The sequence below is a fragment of the Phocoena sinus genome, chromosome 19, assembly GCF_008692025.1.
Source record: "Phocoena sinus isolate mPhoSin1 chromosome 19, mPhoSin1.pri, whole genome shotgun sequence".
NCBI classification, from domain to species: domain Eukaryota; kingdom Metazoa; phylum Chordata; class Mammalia; order Artiodactyla; family Phocoenidae; genus Phocoena; species Phocoena sinus.
The window spans coordinates 56,170,665-56,189,490 of NC_045781.1; the positions used below are offsets into that span (position 1 = coordinate 56,170,665).

At 51.3% G+C, this 18,826-nt stretch overlaps 1 protein-coding gene and 1 non-coding gene across 4 annotated transcripts; one reads left to right on the forward strand and one right to left on the reverse strand.

The window, feature by feature from the left end:
• Positions 1-48: 48 nt before the first annotated feature.
• On the forward strand, positions 49-7,761 carry LOC116744100. 3 transcript variants are annotated; one of them, XM_032613419.1, is made up of 5 exons: positions 49-183; positions 1,362-1,435; positions 5,728-5,895; positions 6,494-6,625; positions 7,513-7,761. In XM_032613419.1, the coding sequence occupies exons 2-5, from the start codon at positions 1,363-1,365 to the stop codon at positions 7,647-7,649; spliced, it is 510 nt and encodes a 169-aa protein (XP_032469310.1). In that variant the 5' UTR covers positions 49-183; position 1,362; the 3' UTR covers positions 7,650-7,761. The 3 variants fall into 3 exon arrangements, with proteins under 3 accessions (XP_032469310.1, XP_032469311.1, XP_032469312.1); XM_032613420.1 differs by having other exon boundaries at positions 63-158; XM_032613421.1 differs by having other exon boundaries at positions 104-183; positions 1,362-5,895.
• A 4,388-nt stretch (positions 7,762-12,149) lies between these two features.
• LOC116744847 lies at positions 12,150-12,280 on the reverse strand. Its single transcript, XR_004347175.1, has one exon. It is a non-coding gene; the product is annotated as a U6atac minor spliceosomal RNA (small nuclear RNA).
• Positions 12,281-18,826: the final 6,546 nt, after the last annotated feature.

Here is an 18,826-nt window from a genome sequence, read left to right on the forward strand (position 1 = left end):
CGACGTTCGCGGCGCCCCCCGACTTCCGGTCCTGTGACCTCCAGTGCGGTCGGGCGCGGGGTGGGGTCCTCCTCGATCCCGTGGTGCTCCGCGGCGCGGCCTCGCTCTTTTCCGGTCGTGAGTAGCCGGGGCGTAGAGGGCGGTCGTTGGCGGGCAAGGTGAGCAGCGGCTGGGCGGCGGCAGGTGAGGCAGCCGGCGACCGGTCTGCGTCGCGAGACTGGTGAGGGTCGGGCGCAGGGAGCTGTCGGGCCTGCGTGAGCGCCGCGCGGCGCCAGCAGGAACCGGCGCTGGGCCTCCGGTCCCGGTGACATTGAGGCCGGCCGGCGGGGGCTCCGGGCTCCGGAGCTGCCGGGTGGCGGTCTCTGTACCTCCCAGAAACATCGGCCGGTCCTCGCCTGCGCTGCCGCGGCCGCGGGCTGGCTTCGGCTCTGACCTTGGAGCGTCCGCTGGCCGCGGGCGCGCACCCTAGGGCAGGTCGCTTTGCGGGCTCCCGGCCACTCCTTCAGACGGTGCTGCGCCACCGCCCCGGGTGTAACGGGGCTCAGGGGCAGGCGTTCGGCGTCCGCCCACGCGCGGGCCAGGCAGGTGGAGAAAACACGGGAAACGGGAACGAGTTCAGCCCTGATGTCATGCTTCTGTTTATTCTGCCCGTAATGGGTGTTTTCTGAATGCGTTTGGCATCCTTTTCGTCATCGGTGGGGTCCCCTGAAACGTCCAGTTTTAAGGGAGGGGGAGGTAGGGCAGTTAGGCATGATTCAGTGAAGGCCCAGGTGAGAGGTGGGTCATCCAGGTCATTCGTTGTCCTGCAGGGTTTGGAAGCGGCCCAGGGCCCTGTTTGCAGCCTTTCTCCCGGGTTTCCCCTTCCTGTCTTGTGCACACATTAGGTCTTAAACCAAATAACGAATGCAGTGCGTGCCACCGTCGCTTTGAACTGTTGACTTTTTTTTTCTGAACAATGGAGCCCATCATAGCAGCACATTCTAGATTTTCCAGAGTCTCCTTTAAAAATATTTTTCTCTTTGCTTTGTAAGAAAGCCAGTGTTTAAAAGACAAAAGCAGAGAAACGATATGCAAAATAACCCAAAAACCCAGTTTTCTCCGAATTGCCTTAAGTGCGTGCATCTGGTGCTTGGTTTATAATGAAGCTCCGTTAAGACGTGCTGACTGCTGAGAAGAAAAAACCTCATCCTAGCTTAATTAGTGAATTCAGAGTCAGTAATGAAGAGGGATCAGTTATGTTAGGGGGGAGAAGAAGAAAAAAGAATTGCATTGACTTCCAAAATGCATTGGGGCAAAAAGGAGAAGCATTCCTAATAGGTTTTTACGCTTATTCACAGGGAAGGTACGTTTTTGTCTTTCAGAATGTTGGCTACCAGAGTATTTAGCCTAATTGGCAAGCGAGCAATTTCCACTTCGGTGTGTGTACGGGCACACGGTAAGTGTAACTTTTCTTTTTGCTCTGCTCTGTTTAATTAAGGCCCTGTGCTGGAGTTTCAAACACAGAGGGCTGAGATGGCTAAGGTCCTGATCATGCTGTTGAGGAACTTGAGGGGAGGTATAAATATGTTAATGGGGCATACTTCTAGATCAGAGAGTTAGTTATGAATCATATTGAATTCTGGTCTGAGTCTTTGCTTAGACTGGTATTTTCCCCCTTTTCCTTCCCTTCCCATATTTTCAAGTCCAAGTTCAAGTTGCACCCCTTTTAAGAGATCCCCACTATACCTGACTTTTAACACTCTCTCTCTCCGACAAAACTCCCAGCCACTTACCTTGAACACGGTTTACATTATTGGGACAACGGAGGGGAAGGAGCTTGGAGTTCCTCGCCTGAACTGGGTTCAATCTCATTTCTACCTTGGACTAGTTACTCAAGCTTAGGAATCTGTTTTCTCACCTGAAATATATGTAAACAACTTAGTGCAGTGCCTGGCACATAGCGAGGTTAGTTTTGCATTTATCAAGCATCTTCTTTGTACTTGTCACTGTTAGGCACTTAGAATAAAAGAATATGAGATATGAAATCATTCCCCAAGGATGTTTGCAGTCTGGAGAGGAAAGATACATGAAGGCAGCGTTTCAGTAAGAGATGGACCCTGAGGAGGAACATTTAGCCTGGCCTCTGGGGTACAGGGGAGGCTTCTAGAGGAGAGGCCTTGCTCTGCTGAAGGGCTAGTAGGTTTAACCTCACATTCCAGAGGGGAGTGGCATTCCAGTCGGAGGGAGAACAAGCAGCAGGAGGAAATGCAAGTCAGCATGGCAGGTTGTGTTACTGAGGGGTTGAGGGCAAGGTTTGAGTGGTGGGTGGTAAAGTCGAGAGCAAGGCTTCTGTATCCAGGGGCTCAAAAGCTGTTGCCTGAGTTTCTCTGTGTGAATTTTCCCTTAAAATTGTGTCCTTTAGTTGGCAGTACTGTTGTCTGACGTTTCTCTATATTGCTGGTACTGCTCAGGATAACACGATGGACATAGACTCTAAAACAGATCATTTTAGTAAGAGTATTATTGAAATATGTAATTTAAATGACTAGGTAATGAAAAAACTTAGTTGTTTAGTTAATACACGCAGGAAGAAGCACTCCTTCACTAAAAGCCTGGCAAGTCACGTAGGACAGAAATTACATTTTGTTTCCATTTTGGTTTTGCTAATATATTTCCTTAGCTTTTAGTTTGTTTGCTTAGTTTAGTTGGTAGTATAATTTACAGAAAGGAAAATTTATCTTTTCTAGGTGTTATGTTTCTATGGATTTAGGTACACTCACGCAGTTGTGTAACAACGACCCCTGTCAGGACATACAATACTTCCGTCACCCCCAGGAGTTCTTTCACGTCCCTTTGGTCCTTCGGATCTTCTGTAAGAAGTCAACTCGAACCTCCCTTGGTGGCACTGGCCGTGACTTATTCTTGGGGTATTGCGTTAGGCAGAGGAGGTCGGATCTAGTCAATCCCTTCTTGAAGCCCCTGCTGGCTTCTTGTGCCTGGAGTAGGAACAGCGCCCAGCCTCTCTGGTCTCCTCATGTCAGACCCAGAGCGGCAAAGAGCAGCCCACGCCAGCCCTTCCTGTGGGCTCAGGCTCCCAGCCCGCACGGGTGTTCTGTTCCTCAGATGCACCGGGCTGGCCCCTCCTGCCTCAGCTCCACAGGTGTGGATGGTTGCTTCTTTCGAATCATCACCCTCTGTGCGGGTGTGATTTTAGAACAGCCTTTCCTGACCACCTGTCCTGCCTTACCTTGCTCTGTGCTTCCTTAGAGACTGTGGATTTGGGGTGGTTTGAGTGTCGTCTGCTTCTAGAGCACCAGCTTTGGAGGCCAGGGACCTTACCGGGCTTGTTCATTGCCGCGTCTCCAGCACATGGTAGGCAGGTGGAGAGAATTGCAGTCCATTAGACAAGTCTCGTCCTTTAAAGTTTTAGTTGTACAAGTCGCACACGAATACATGAACCGGTTCTCCACATAAAATAGCACAGTCTGGAACACCATTGGTAGCCCTTGTGGGAAGTTTGGATATTTGTGTGGTGACACGTCTGATTGAGAGGGGAGCTTAGATTCACCAGATTGCCTCAGCAGAGGCTCCCCCAAATCCATCCAGTTTGAGGATAGACATGCTAAAACATGCACTAGAATGCAAAGTCTTTGCTTTTCTCACTTTTTAACAGGGATGCTTGGCGTGTTAACCTTTATGTGTCTGCTCCACACTCCCCTCCCCGCCCCCCATTTACTGTGGGACCAGGCCCAAAGTGCTGAAGAGCCCTTGGCAGCCCTGAGAGCACGAATTGGCCATTCTTGTTCTAGAAAGTGCAATTTCATGCTTAGAGTGCTTGAAGGTTATGAGCATTTACGTCTTTATAACAGCTTTATTGAGATGGAATTTGCATAACACATTCCCCCACTAAAGGGTGCACTTGAGTGGTTTTTAGTTCATTGACTGAGTTGTGCCATTATCACGCAGTCAGTTGTAGAACATTCTCATGACTGCAGTTAACGTCAGTTTTTAATAACTCATGTGTAACCTGAGTGCTTTGTACTCCACTCATCATTTTGAGAGTTTTTAAATTGGAAGGTAATTCTAGCCATTTTCATCTCACATCCTTTTGGGATAAGGTCGGGTATAAATATATAAGTACGCTAGGCATTTGCAAGTCACAGATACGCACCTAGAGAAACTTTACTGCTTTAAGACTCAAGGTTTTGTTTCACTACTGTTAACGTTTGGGGAGATTTTAATCATTGGGACTAAGCTAAATGGAGGTGAAGCATTTTTGCAGGACTTCATACCTCTAAATCAGTTTGGAACACAAAATTTTCTTGCAGATGTAGGGTAGAATTGAACACAGCTTTTTGCAGAGGGAAAACCCTAAATAAAATTGAAGCTATTCCTTTTTTTTTCCTGCTGTCTGAACTTTTTTCCTCTCTACTGGAAGAATACATGGGGACACACCCACGTGAAGGCACTAAAATTTCTCACTTTTTGAGCAGAATCCTCATTTTTGTCCTCTCCTCTTTCCACTGATAACAGCTTGGGTTTAACTTGCCAGGGGTTTTGTGTGTTTAGTTACACATACCTGTGAGTATCTACATGTAACTTAGCTTTTTAAAAAGAAAACATAACCCTGATAGTGTTCTGTGACTTGGTGGGTACACAATTGTCTTTCCATTTTGGGCACATGGATCTCTGTCATTCATTGTACTGTTGTAACTTGTTTCCTGCCGTGCATGTACCACTGGTTCCCTTCCTCTGCTTGCCTTTTTCCTTTTTTTCCAGCTCTCTCATTTCCCAACATGCTCTGTAGTTTATTGTTTGATTCCTACTTCTAGCACGTTGACACTGGTAGGCAGGAATGTTTGCGTTGTTCACTGATCATCCCAGGTTGCAGCCACGCTTGGCATACAGTAGGTGCTTGGTGAACCGTTGTTGAACAGGCCAAATGGCTCCATGATGGCGTGTTTCTAAGGAGCACAGCTTCTTAGTGCGTCCTTGGTTGGACACAGGTTGTTTGATACTTTGCTGTAATAAGCAGGGGTGCAGTAACCAGCTTTTCATACATCTTTCTTTCTGAACTTTGAACCTTGTTTCTTTCATGAGTTTTTTTTTTTTGCTTTTTGCGGTACGCGGGCCCCTCACTGTTGTGGCCTCTCCCGTTGCGGAGCACAGGCTCCAGATGCGCAGGCTCAGCGGCCGTGGCTCACGGGCCCAGCCGCTCCGCGGCATGTGGGATCTTTGCGGACCGGGGCACGAACCCGTGTCCCCTGCATCGGCAGGCGGACTCTCAACCACTGCGCCGCCAGGGACGCCCTTTTCATGAGTTTTATATTGTTTTTGTTCTTCCCCATTAGCTGGAGTCCCTTGCAGAAGGGCCTTCACTTAGTCCAGTCTGCAGTCCAGTCCAGGGAACCTGAGCGCCCCCTCTGACCTGTGCGTGAACGCTGGTTGTTGCTGGAAGTGCCGCCTTGTCAACGATGCCCCTGGCAGGTTTTTGTTTTGCTGTGATGAAAAGCGCTGCTGTTACCCATCTGCCAGCCTCACTTTGCCGTCTGGGCCCCTCAGGAAAGGCCTGCTCCCTGTTGCACATGACAGTCCTGTGGCTGTTTGGAATGGTGGCCACAGCCCCTTGGGTAACTGAAGTTTTCAGGGTGCACATACACGTACTTACTTTGGTTTTTAGAAGCACCGCCCTGTTTGTAACTCTGAAGCCATGTGAATTTTCAAATATTTATCCAATGCATGTTTTAGGAAGTGTCGTGAAGAGTGAAGACTATGCTCTCCCGAGTTACGTCGACCGGCGTGACTACCCCTTGCCCGACGTGGCCCACGTCAGGAGCCTTTCTGCCAGCCAGAAGGCCTTGAAGGAGAAGGAGAAGGCCTCCTGGAGCAGCCTCTCCATCGATGAGAAAGTTCAACGTGGGTATTGAAGGGAAGCAAGGGCAGCTTGCGTTGGCCGAGAATTCTGGTCCTGGGCTGCTGCCCAGAGCCCAGCGTGCTGGGGAGGGTGGGTTGCTGTGGCTCTGTGGGGCTGTCCAGGGCCCAGGCCCCTTTGTCCAGGCTTGTGGGCTCCAGCCCCCCCCCGCGGAGGAGCGGGAACAAGGATGCAGAGCTGCTGAGCAGGGCTCTGCAGAGGGCTTAGCGTATGAGAGTAGCTTCTTGGGGCCTCCCTGGGTGGGACTGGGTTGGCTGTAAATTATTGATGGAAGATCAGCGAGATTTCACTGTCAGGAAGGAAAGAGGCATGAAAGTATTATGGGCTTAAGTAGACCCTTAAAGCTGAATCTAAAGGAGAAGGCATTTCACTGCCTTTTTGTGCCCAGAGTAAACTCCATGCATCTCCTTCCTTCCCCTCATGTGTGCGTGGGTGCGTCCGGGCCTCAGGCCTGTGTTGTGTTCCTAGCTGTATGTTTGCCGCCCCCGTGTTGTGGGGAGGAGTGATGGAGCCCCGCCCTGTGGAGGGGCTGTCGGTCCCCGTGGCCCTCTGCGCCTACAGCGCCGTCCTTTCTGTCCCCAGTGTACCGCCTCAAGTTCAAGGAGAGCTTCGCAGAAATGAACCGGAGCACAAACGAGTGGAAGACGGTCGTGGGCGCCGCCATGTTCTTCATCGGCTTCACTGGGCTCGTCCTTATCTGGGAGAAGCTGTACGGTGAGTGGCGGGGCGAGAAGGGGCCGTGCACCTGGAACGGCTGCATCTTTCAGTGCCCAAGAGTGGGCCGTGGGGCCTCCACACGAAATCGGCGCTTCCGTCCTGGGCTCCATCCCCAGCTTGTGTACCGGGTTTGAGAGACTGGCTCACGTGAACAGAAGTGGTGTAAGCAGAGTATGCTTTATTCTGAGCGGGCCACGCTCGGTCACGAACGGCTTCCTCTGTGTGGCCCGCCACGTATCCAGTAGTGCTTTCTCTGCTCGCCAGTCAGTTGTCAGAAGGAGGAGTAGTGGAGGTTAGCTCAAGGAGAAGGGAACGTTTACGCGTCAAGGGCTGCTTCTGCCGTCGGGGACTGCAGCTCAGTAACCAGAGTTCTGGGTCTTCGGACCTAGCAGTTTCCGCCCGGCCGGCGTTGCGCTGCCTGCGTGCTTGTTCTGGTGCTGCCTGTCCTGCGTTCTGTCTGTCCAGCCGAGCAGGTATCTTCCCGTGCTGAGCAGGTGTGATCCTGTATTTGTGGCCTGCCTGTGGACGCGGGTCGGTGACAGACCTGTGACCCTCTGCTCTTCCCCCGCGTGACCTTTCGTTCTGTTTGTGCTCTGTGCTTGCCTGTAGACCCATTGTCTGTATCCTAGAGAGAGGACGCTCTGCCTTTAGCTTAAGTATTTTATTGCTTGCTTTTACAAAGGAAGGAATAATTTGGAAATACCGAGTTGTCAGTGCCCAGGATTCGAAATCAGTGCGTTCGCCTGTGTGTGGCTGTCAGGTGGCAGATGGCTGTGCCGCTCGGGTTGCCAGTGAGATGGGGGAAGGCCTCACCCGTGTAGCGCGTTGGCTTGGAAACACCTGGTCAGGACAGCGTTGCCTCACGAAGTTGTTTTGGACTGCAGTGTACGGCCCCGTCCCGCACACCTTTGAGGAGGAGTGGGTGGCCAAGCAGACCAAGAGGATGCTCGACATGAAGGTGGCCCCGATCCAGGGCTTCTCAGCCAAGTGGGACTACGACAGGAACGAGTGGAAGAAGTAAGGGCCCGCCGTTCGCACGCCGGAGCCCCCCCTTGTCACTTCCCTGCAGCTCCGCACGTTTACGGGCGTGTTCTTTCCCAGTACCAGTGCTAATAAACGAGCAGTTTACGTGACGTCCTCGTGGCTGCTTCTTTGATGATAACTGAAGGAAGTGAAAGCGTCGTTTGAAACACAGTAAGTTTTTTTCAGGTGTCTGTAGTAAGTACATTTTGGGTATAAATGAACTGGCAAAAATAAGTTTTATTAGGGGATAGCATATAAAAACTAAAAATACAGAGTCCTGTGGTATGGGATGTTTTGACAAGAGATTTTTATGAGAGTTAAATCCCCATCACAGTAGCCAGACTGACAGACCTCACCGTGGTCGCTTTTCTCCTGGGACTGTCTCTCCCCTTTTAATTGTGAGTGTTGGTTGGAGTGTGTGACCACGAGATTGGGAAGGGCAGACCGAGTTCTGTGCTCCTGCCTTTTTTTATCTAAGAAGCAACAGCGAAGCCAGTAGTAGGCCGGGCAGGAGTTAAGGAGCCCTGCCCGAGCCCCCGGCAGGCGTCCTGTAGGGGCTCCTCCTTCTGTCCTGTGGTCTCTCCCCTTGCTCTAACGTCCGTTCCCCTCCCTGGGGCCTGGAGCCCCTGCGTGGGGAAGCAGAACACATTCCAGAATAGAGCGGGTGCAGAGGGGTCTCCCAGCAGCATTGGTGCAGGGGTGGGTCGGGGGGGAGCTGTGACTGGGAAGGGAAGTTGGTCCCTAGAGCTCGACCAGAGGAATGTCACAGGAAGTTGGCCTTAGATAGGCTTGTGAGAGGGCTTGAACCAACCAGTGTAACAGGAGGGGCAGGTGAACTGTAGCCCCTGATTGCAGTATCTCCCGCTGCTCTGGAAATGGCCTTGCTGGCTTGTTCTCAAGGGCCAGCTGACTCCCCGGGGGGCCGTCTGGGGGGAGAGGAAGTGCCGGGAGCTGTGGGCTGCGAGTCTGGCTGTGAGGACCAGTGTGGCTCTGGGTGGCTTGGACCTCCCTCAGGCAGTGCCATTTTCAGCTCCTTGCCAGCGAGGGCTCCTGTGGTGGGGCTGGAGTTCTGACCTGGCCCCTCACCTGGCTCTTCTGACCCTTGAACGATCACTGATGGGTCCCCTGCCATGGGCCAGGCGCTCACCGTCTCACTCACCAGAACGACCCCAAGAGGAAGGGGCCCTTCCCGGGTTGGGTGGTGGAGCTGAATGCAGCTAGAGGCCGAGGGCTCTGCCTGAGTGGGAGTCGGGGGTGCTGGAGACTGACCCCCGGACTGCTGCTGCCCCGGAGTGGCTTCACACGGAGTCTCCCTGGGCCTGGGGGCTTCCCCCGGCCACGTCGGAACCACTCTTGCCCTTGCTCAGAGCATGGCCACCTGTACCTCAGCGTCAACTTCCAAGATGAGACTGTTGTCCTCTTCTGTCTCTCTGTCTTTGTGGGTCTATGCCTTAAAAAAAAAAAAATCCCTTTACTGCCATTTTAGTGGAAATTCAGGAGGAAACAATGAGTGCTCGATGCAGCCCGCCATCCTTAAGCTGGAGGCCTACTGAGCACTTATGCCGTTTTAGTGGAAATTCAGGAGGAAACAATGAGTGCTCGATGCAGCCCGCCATCCTTAAGCTGGAGGCCTACTGAGCACTTACACGTGGTCTGCATGTTGTCAGAGTAACAGTGAACACGACCCTTGGGGCTCACCGTTGGGGCTCCCAGGAGCACCGAGGACGAGTGAAACAACGGACAACGTAATTAGAGGGTTCGAGGGGGCTCAGGGTGGTGATGGAGGGGGGGTTTCAGCTGGGAGTGGGAAAAATTTGAGGTCGGTGGTGGGAGACGTCCCCGAGGAGGTAGCCCTTGAGCTGAGACTTGATGACTCTCGCCCACCCTTGAGCAGAGGCAGGGACGAGGGGGCACGGGTGGAGACAGTCATGCTCGAAGGACCGCGGACGAAGGCCCTGAGGACGGAGCTTACTCGGTTCGAGGACCTGAAAGACGACCCGTGGGGCTGAGACCATGTGAGGGAGGAGGGGAAGGGTGTGGAGAGCATGGGGGCCCAGGAGAGAGGGCAGGCTGAGCTCTCTTGCGGGGTGTGCTCATGTAGCCGCAGACAGGGAGCTCACCCTGCCCCTCCCAGGGTGTCTGGGGAGACTGTTGTGGTTCCTTCTGTAACATGAAGTTGGGGCAGGACTTGGAGAAACACCAAGAAGGCCGACGGGACAGCCACCGGCTTAGCTCCCCGGAGGCCAGAGGGTCCCTGTCCCCCCCAGGAGTGGAGATTCTTCAGAGTGGGGGGTCCCTGACCAGCCCAGGCTTGGACTCTACCTGGGAGCGTTGCAAGGCCCTGCTGGGCTGCTGGCTCTCACCTGACGCGTGGAGAGCTCCTAGCCGTTTAAAGTGTGTTTCATCCTTTTCTACTCTTCTTTATTTGTGCCTGTCAGTCAGTGCTCACCTTGTTACCGGCTGGCAGCTTTCTACCCTGTAGAGCTTAAAAAGCATTATGTACAAAGGAACAAGTAGCAGCAGACGTATCAAACGCAGCCCTAGATGCCACAAGGCAGTGAAACCATAGTTTCAACTAGAATGATAAAGTCAGCTCACCTATTAAGCAAGAGCGAGGGAAAAAATAAAGATACTCACAGGCGAACATGAGGAGTATTGATTACCAACAGGCCTTTGCTGGCAGAAGCGCTGAAGGACATAATCCAGGAAGGAGAAAACTCGGAAGGAGTGAGCTATAAGAAAGAAGGGGGAGCAAAGGGATTGGAAACCATGAGGGCAAATCCACCCAAACACTGGTTGCCTACAACAATAAAAGTGATCATGACCAATTTGGGGGGGGGGGGCGGATTCTGGGGAGGTAAAGGCTGTGGTGGCATACTTTTTGAATTTCTGTGAAACCCCGCATAGAAGTGGTAACTAGAGAGCAAAACCAAAAACCCTGTTGGTAATACCAAAAAATGAGGTGAGGAGATATTACTGTGAACCGACCCCCGTGATCCCCCGAAGGACAGATGGGTGGGGGCAGATCAAGCACGGCCACAAGCCCTGCACAGTATCCGCTTTGGTGCCAGGGGAAGCAGGGACAGCTGATGGACCTGAGAGCTGAGACCCCGGGGTAGCCAAGGATTTTGCCAGGGAGGAGGTGTGGTGGGACCAGCTGATGAAGCTGGGAGGGTTGTCCGGTCCAACAACGGGCGAATGCTGGGGGCCCTCAGTAAGGTCCAGGGGGCAGGAGTACTCTCAGTCCTGACACTGACCCTCCTGGGTGGACCTCTGAGACAGGGACCCACCCTGAGAGTGGGATCAGACCAGGGCAGGGATGGCAGGGCTGAAGGAAAGGCGAGCTCCAGATATGTGTGGAGGAACTGAAGACAGGCCCCAGATCTCAGAAGGCCAGTTGCCATATTTTTCAACCCCAAATTGAAAACAACCTTGTGAAATTAGAAACGTTATCCTGAACCACACCTCCTTCTAGAAGTTGAGGAAAGCGAACTTCAGCTTCGACAATGGATTAACGTCTGTCCGACGTATTTCAATGTCTGGGTCCTGAGACACACGAGGAAACAGGGAAGCGCGAGCAACGCTCAGAGACAGAAGCAGCCAACGAGAGTGGGGGTTGTTGGCCGGCTCTCCCCCCAGCACGTCAGTGTGTGTGTGTTCAGTGGGTCCGTGAACTAAGCCGCCGTGGTGGCAGGGATGGAGGCCGTGCAGGCCCCATAACCTAGACTTCCTTTCCCCGAGGCTGACCTGCCGGCCACGGATGTCGTGTACCTAACCTGCCAATGGCGGAGACCACTGAGCAGCCCCAGCACGGCACCGGTGGACTTCCTTCATGCCTCAGCGGGCTCACTGGTCCCGCTACCCCTCACCTAGAGGCAGCGGACTTCTGAACACTCATTGGTGGGCACTTGGGCGATAACGCTCTCAGGGCGTGGGATTCTGTCTTACAGGATGCAGTATATGCCTTTTTTATATCAATTTTGTATTGTGGGAGAATATAGCATGAAATTCACCGTTTCAACCATTTTTAAATGTGTAGGTCAATGGCATTAGGTACCTTTGCATTGTTGTACAGCCGTCATCGCTCTCCATCTCCAGAACTTCCATCATCCCAAACTGAAAATTCCGTACCTGTTAAACTGTAGCTCCCCTTTCTCCCCTCCCCCAGCCCCTGGTGACTGCTCTTCTACTCTCTGTCTGTATGAATTTGCAGACGCTATGAACCTCATGTAACTGGAATCATACTGTGTGTGGCCTTGTGTGTATGACTTATTTCACTCAACATAAGGACCTCAAGGTTTGTTCATGTTGTAGCATATGTCAGAGTTTCCTCCTTTTTTAAGGTCGAATAATTTCCATTGTATGTATACACCTCATTCTCTTTATCCCTTTGTCCTGTGAGGGACATTTGGGTTGTTTCCTTCGGCTGTTGTGAGTAGTGCTGATACGAACATGGGCGTACCAAATTTGTTTTGAGTCTCAGCTCTTGATTCTTTGGGAATATACCTAGAAGTGGGAAGAGCCGGGAAGTAGGTAGCAATGCTTTAACTGTCTGCATGTCGTGAGACCCAAGGGCATCATCCATCCTCGTCAAGGAGAATGCTAACTTTCTTTCCTTTCATACGAAATGATGCTTTTAATCAGGGACCAGTGTGTGCTTCTCTCTTTCTCTTAGACTGAATACATGGGCCAGGGATCTGAGGTGGAAAGGGCAGTGTCTCCTTTCACAGTTACACCTAATAACACATCGACAGGGTCTTTGTTTCCCATTTGTGAACACTCTCTCTGTTGGTTTGGAGGTCTGATTCCTTAGGGAATGAATGAACGCTTCCACCAGGAGACGCCACAGTGGGCTCCCGTGAGCTGGAGACTGAGTTCGCCAAGACTGGATGGGCTTCTCATTGCCGCTGACCAACAGAAAGAGAAGAGGGTTACTCACTCTGTGGGACGTGTGATCCTGAGTATAAACGGGAAATGGGGTTTGTGTTACATAATGGGGCTGAGGAAAGCTATGGCTAGAACCCAGGGGACTCTCCTGGGTGCCTCTTACTTAGATCTTCCAAGTCCAACAGTCAAAGTCAACGTAAAACAGTAGTTCATAGTAACAACAGAGAGACAAGACCACCAAGCATTCAGACCCTGTTCATGACCTACGTGAATGAAGGTCACTCCAATAGGTGCAGAACCTCAACCAGCTGAGCCCTGGAGAGGGGCAAAGGAAGCAGAATGGGTAGCAGAAGAAGAAGGACATTAAGAATGTTAATTATGGCTTCACGACTATTTCAGAACTCAGGACGGCAGCATCCAGGCATATTTTCTGCCTTGCTTGTTGCGTGTGCCCGTGTGCGTATTAACTAGTTTTTCTTTTCTGCCTGCCTTCTCCGTGTTGTTTTCTCCACGTCTGTTGGAGGTTAATTTTACGTTTTAGTCCCCGGGTAACGATATTCAGACGAGACTGTGACCGAATTGAAGGAGCAAGTCACATCGCCCGGGGATGCCTGCAGTGCCTCCCGGGACTCATTTTGGGCTGAGGGTGAGAACATCTTCCTTTGTATGAAGGCCGTTTGCATCTTGTTTGGTGGGGTCGTAGAGTCGTCTGATGTTGTATGGAGGTTCTTAAACGTGCGTGGTCACAGAGTAGCCTAAGAGATGGACAGTGCCCGGTAAGTTACTGTCTTGGCTTCAAACTTACCCTTCCATACTGGCTGATGGATGCTGGGGTCAGGATGCTGCAAACTGCATTTGGGCTTGGCCAGCTGGCATAGCCTCTGCTGCTGGGGGCCCTCAGGGAGCTGGAAGGCTGGAGGAGAAAGGAGCTCTTCCTGTCTGCCCCTGCTTGCTGTCTGCTTCCTGTCTGCTTCCTGTCTGCCCCTGCTTCTTATCTGCTTCCTGTCTGCCCCTGCTTCCTATCTACTTATTGTCTGCTTTCTATCTGCTTCCTGTCTGCCCCTGTTTCCTACCTGCCTCCTGTCTACCCCTGCCTCCTATCTACCCCTGCCTCCTATCTACCCCTGCTTCTTGTCTGCTTCCTGTCTGCCCCTGCTTCCTGTCTGCTTCTTGTCCGCTTCCTGTCTGCCCCTGCTTCCTGTCTGTCTCCTGTCTGCTTCCTGTCTGCCTCCTGTCTGCTTGCTGTCCACTTCTTTTCACTTCCTGTGAGTGTCACCCAGCCTGCAGCTTTACCCCTGCAGTGGCAGTTACTGTTGTAGCAGCAGCTGAGCCCAGCTTTCCGTTGTTCCATTGCATGCGGGATCAGCCTAAGCGTATTTCTTGGAGAAGGCCTGGCACAGGTGTGGAGCGCATGCAGCGAGGCCTGGCATGTTGAGTCTCTGCATGGCCTCCCGTGTGGCTCACAGGCCGTCACTTGGGCCTGTGAGAAGCCCAAGGTGTCCCAGTGTGCTCTCTAAAAGGGAGTGTCACCATGGGAGACAGGGCTCCTTTTTTTGTGAAAAGAAGTTGAATAAGTTGAACTCTTATTATTATTTTTTTTAAGTCTTAGGAATCCTTTTCTTTTTAAATAAATTTATTTATTTTTGGCTGTGTCGGGTCATCGTTACTGCGTGTGCGCTTTCCCTACGTGGAGCGAGCGGGGGCTGGTCTTCGTTGCTGCGTGCGGGCTTCTCATTGCAGTGGCTTCTCTAGGTGCACAGGCTTCAGTAGTTGTGGCTCATGGGCTTAGTTGCTCTGCAGCATGTGGGATCTTCCCCTACCAGGTATCGAACCTGTGTCCCCTGAATTGGCAAGCGGGTTCTTAACCACTGCGTCACCAGGGAAGTCCTGAACGCTTATTTTTAAAATTTTATTTATTTATTTATTTATTTTTGGTGGTATTCGGACCTCTCACTGTTGTGGCCTCTCCCGTTGCGGAGCACAGGCTCTGGACACGCAGGCTCAGCGGCCATGGCTCATGGGCCCAGCTGCTCCGTGGCGTGTGGGATCTTCCCGGACCGGGGCACGAACCCGTGTCCCCTGCATCGGCAGGCGGACTCTCAACCACTGCGCCACCAGGGAAGCCCCTGAACGCTTATTTTTAATTTATCCTTGGTATTGATATTTGAAGGGGAAAATCTGTTATTTAGGAGGAAGTAGATAGCTCTGTCTTTTGACAGTGACTCTTAGAAACTCTTGAGTCCTTGTAAGTCTTCTCTGTGCTTTGAAAGGCTTCAGAAGTTGATGCCAATATTACCTTATTGTGTCAAATTTCACGTCAGAACTTTAGTTTTTCCCTGAGTGTGATGAGTGACCAGTCCTATTGCCGCAACTTTCAGACGTGTTAGGTACTGACTTGACCCACTTTCTCTCCAAGTGCTTGGCAGCTTCTTCAATATTTGGAATGAAGTTACATTTTAAAATTATTTTTTGATTCTTCTTTTAACTCTACATTCTTTACCTCCACCCCTAGCTTGATTGATAGATAATTGACGTACATCACTTTGTAAGTTTAAGGCAGTCAGCCTGCCGGTTTGACTTGCATATGCTGTAAAATGATTACCGCAATAGGTCTAGACAACACTCATCCTCTCATATAGATACAGTAAAAAGAAAAGAAAGAAGAAAAAAGAAAAAACAATTCCTATTGTGATGAGAACTCTTTTTATTTCCTAGTATTTCCTATTTCCTTAGTATTTCGTGGAGCAGTGTTAGCTAGAGTTGTCACGTTGTACATCACATCCCTGGAACTTACTTATCTCACAACTGGAAGTTTGCACCTTTTGACCACCTTCCTCCAATCCCGCCTCCCCACCCTCACCCCCACTGCCGTTAACCACAAGTCTCATCTCTTTCTATGAGTTTGGATTTTTTTGTTTGTTTCCTTTCGTTTTTAGATTCCACATGTAAGTGAGAACATACAGTGTCTTTCTCTGTCCAACTTATTTCACTTAGCATAATGCCTTCAGGGTCCAGTCATGTTGCCGATGGTGGGATTTCATTTTATATGGCTGAGTAGTATTCCATCGTGTACATATATGTACCACAACTTCTATATCTGTTCATCCATTGATGCGCACTTAGGTTATTTTCATATCTTGGCTATTGTGAATAATGTTGCTGTGAACATAAGGGTGCAGGTATCTTTTTGAGTTAGAGTTTTCATTTCTTTTGGACATGTTCCCAGAAGTGGAATTCCTGGATCATATGGCAGTTCTATTTCTGATTTTTTTCAGGATCCTCCATGCTGCTTGCCATAGTGGCTTCACCAATCTACATTCCCACCGACAATGCACAAGGGTTCCCTTTTTTCCACATCCTCGCTGGCATTTGTTATCTCTTGACTTTAATGATGGCCGTTCTAACAGGGGCGAGGTTGTATTTCACTGTGGTTTTAATTTGTATTTCCCTAATGACTAGTAACGTTGAGCATCTTTTCATGTACCTGCTGGCATGTTGTATATCTTCTTTGGGAAGATGTCTGTTCAGGTCCTTTGCTCATTTGGAGTTTGGCTAACTCCTTTATCACCCCTGAGCAGAAGTTCTGACCCCAAAGTAGGGGCTCACGTGCCTTCTAAAGGGTTGTCTTCAGCTTGCAAGCATCTCAGATGCACAGTTGGACCTGTGTCTTGGAGAGTTAGACTTGGTAGTTCATTGGGCCGTATTCTCAATTCTGCACAGCAGAGGGAGAGCCGAGGCCTCAGCCATCCCGTTTGTAGGGTGGGACATCCAGAAAAAAGTACCAGCACAGTGAGTGGGGCTTTCTCCTGAGCTTTCTCTAGAGTTGGGGTGCAGAAGCTGAGGTATGGGTGGCACGTTTGTTCACACACCCTCCCCGGCACGCGTCTCTGCTTGTAGCGGTGCTTCACCCACAGGCTGGGCACTTGCAGGGCAGCTTTGGCCAAACCCATCAAAACCAGGCAGTCGCAGTGATGTCCTCTCCTCCAGCTGCCCTTTCTCTGTCCTCCTGAAGAATCCTCTGGCCCATGGGGAGATCCCGCTGCAGACTTCAGCTCTGCAGGCTGGAAACTTCATTTCACTACCAGGGAGATGCTTTGGTTTGACTTGGTACAGACCCTGAAAGCAAAACGTAATTTACAAGGATGTGATGTAGGCTTACAAGGCCTGAGAGCCAGTTGTTTCTGGCCTTGCTGCTCCCTGGGTTAAAGTACATAAGGGCTTTATCTGTGAAGTAGGCTGGCGAGGGGTTAAGTGTACCATCACCATCTCAGACTGCCTGGGTCCCAGCTCTGGCTCACTGCCCTACGTGCTTTATTTCCTCGTTACAGACGTGAGGTTATTCTCCCATTTTACAGATTACGGGATGGGGCACAGAGAGGTTAAGTAACTTGTTTAAAGGCACACAGCCGGTAAAGTCAGAGCTTGGATTTGAATTCCAGTTGGGCTGCACCAGAGACCACTCAGTGCCTGATGTGTTGCTGTTTTCGCTTGAGCATCTGTACAACTCCTGGCACAAAATAGGTGCTCAGTAAATGTTTATTAAATAAACAAACATGTCCAAACCCTAGGAAAGGGTCAACCTCTAAGGGTCTTTTCAAGCGATTTCCTCATCTTTTGCCCTGTAACAGTGATTTCTCCCCAAGTCCCCAACCAAACCAAAGTTAACAACAAAACCAGCTAAACTCAGATGTCCACTGCTCTCCAGCTGACCAGTGACCTCCCGAGCCTTCCCTTCCTAGACCTGCCCTGTGGGCAGCACCTGGTCTTGGGTTGGATGTTCCTTGGGATCTCATTCCTTCCATAAAACTTAGCTGTGCTATTGTCAGATTCAGGCCAGCGCACCAGCAGGGTTGTATTGTGGATAAGCACGGAAGGCAGGATTGTCATCCTTGGGGATTACAGACCCTTCGAGAATCTGATGGACACTCCCACTGCCACTCTCGAAAATGCACGGGGAGGCTCCAGTTATTGCTAGTCTGAGGCAGGTCTGAGGTTGACGGTGACAAACCTATCTTAGTTTTCCCAGGATCGTCCATCCCAATTTTAGCGCTAAAGCCCTGCATTCCTGGTGTTGTCATTTACCCGATTAATTCCACCAATTACTGTGGCAGAAAATAGCTCTAACTGTGGAATTTATGTGTTTTATTGAAAAAAGCTGAAAACGGGATATTTAGGGTGTCCTGACAAAGTCCTTGCAAAAGCAGGGTATAATCCCCAAACACAGGCCAAGTCCATGCAGGCGGCCTACACATCCCTGAACCCCTTGGTCCCAGGACGGCTGACAGTGCTGATCACGCGGCTGAGGAGTGAGGTTCACTGCTGCCGTCCCTCCCAAGGATGCGGAAATCTTTTAAAAGATTAATTAATTTAGTTTTTGGCCGTGCCACACAGCATGTGGGATCTTAGTTCCCCCACCAGGGATTGAACCTGCACCCCCTGCATTGGAAACGTGAGTCTTAACCCCTGGACCGCCAGGGAAGTCCCCGGATGCTGAACTCTTTTCAGGAAATTCATGTGATGCAAGTCTTCATCCCAGTGGTTCTCAGCTCAGGCTGGGCTTTAGGATCACCTGGGTGACTGTGTGAAGGCGCTGAGGCGTGGGCCTTATCCTGGGTGCGTCTGCAGCGTCTAAAATCAGCCCCAGGTGATTCAAGTGCAGGTTCAAACCACTGCCTTCATTCCCAAGTTGCCTGGACAACCAGTTGAAAACAGAGACCTCTCTGCCTAACCCAGGGCTGCTGGGCCATGATCTGCGGGGCAGCAAACCTGGGGTTAACCAGCCCATGGGTGCTGTTGAGGCCAGGCTGGGGGAGGCTCCACCTCACGCAGAGGAGCCTGTTAACAAAGGGGGGCCCAGGTGCCGAGACAGGCTGTCGGGGGAGGGGTGGGGAGGCCGGGAAATGCGAGGTTCCCGCAGGGACGTAGGAACCCCGTCCGCCAGCAGGCCTTTGAATCTGACATCCTCACAAGCTGGCTGTCATGTCCCAAATGAACACGAGGTGGCATCCAGCCTCCGTGCTTGTCCTGGAGCCCCCAGAGGCAGGCTCTGCACTAAAAAAAAAATTTTTTTTTTTTCTTTTTTTTTTTGCGGTTCGCGGGCCTCTCACTGCCGTGGCCTCTCCCATTGCGGAGCACAGGCTCCGGACGCGCAGGCTCAGTGGCAATGGCTCACGGGCCGAGCCGCTCCGCGGCATGTGGGATCCTCCCGGACCGGGGCACGAACCCGTGTGCCCTGCATCGGCAGGCGGACTCTCAACCACTGCGCCACCAGGGAAGCCCCCCACCCCC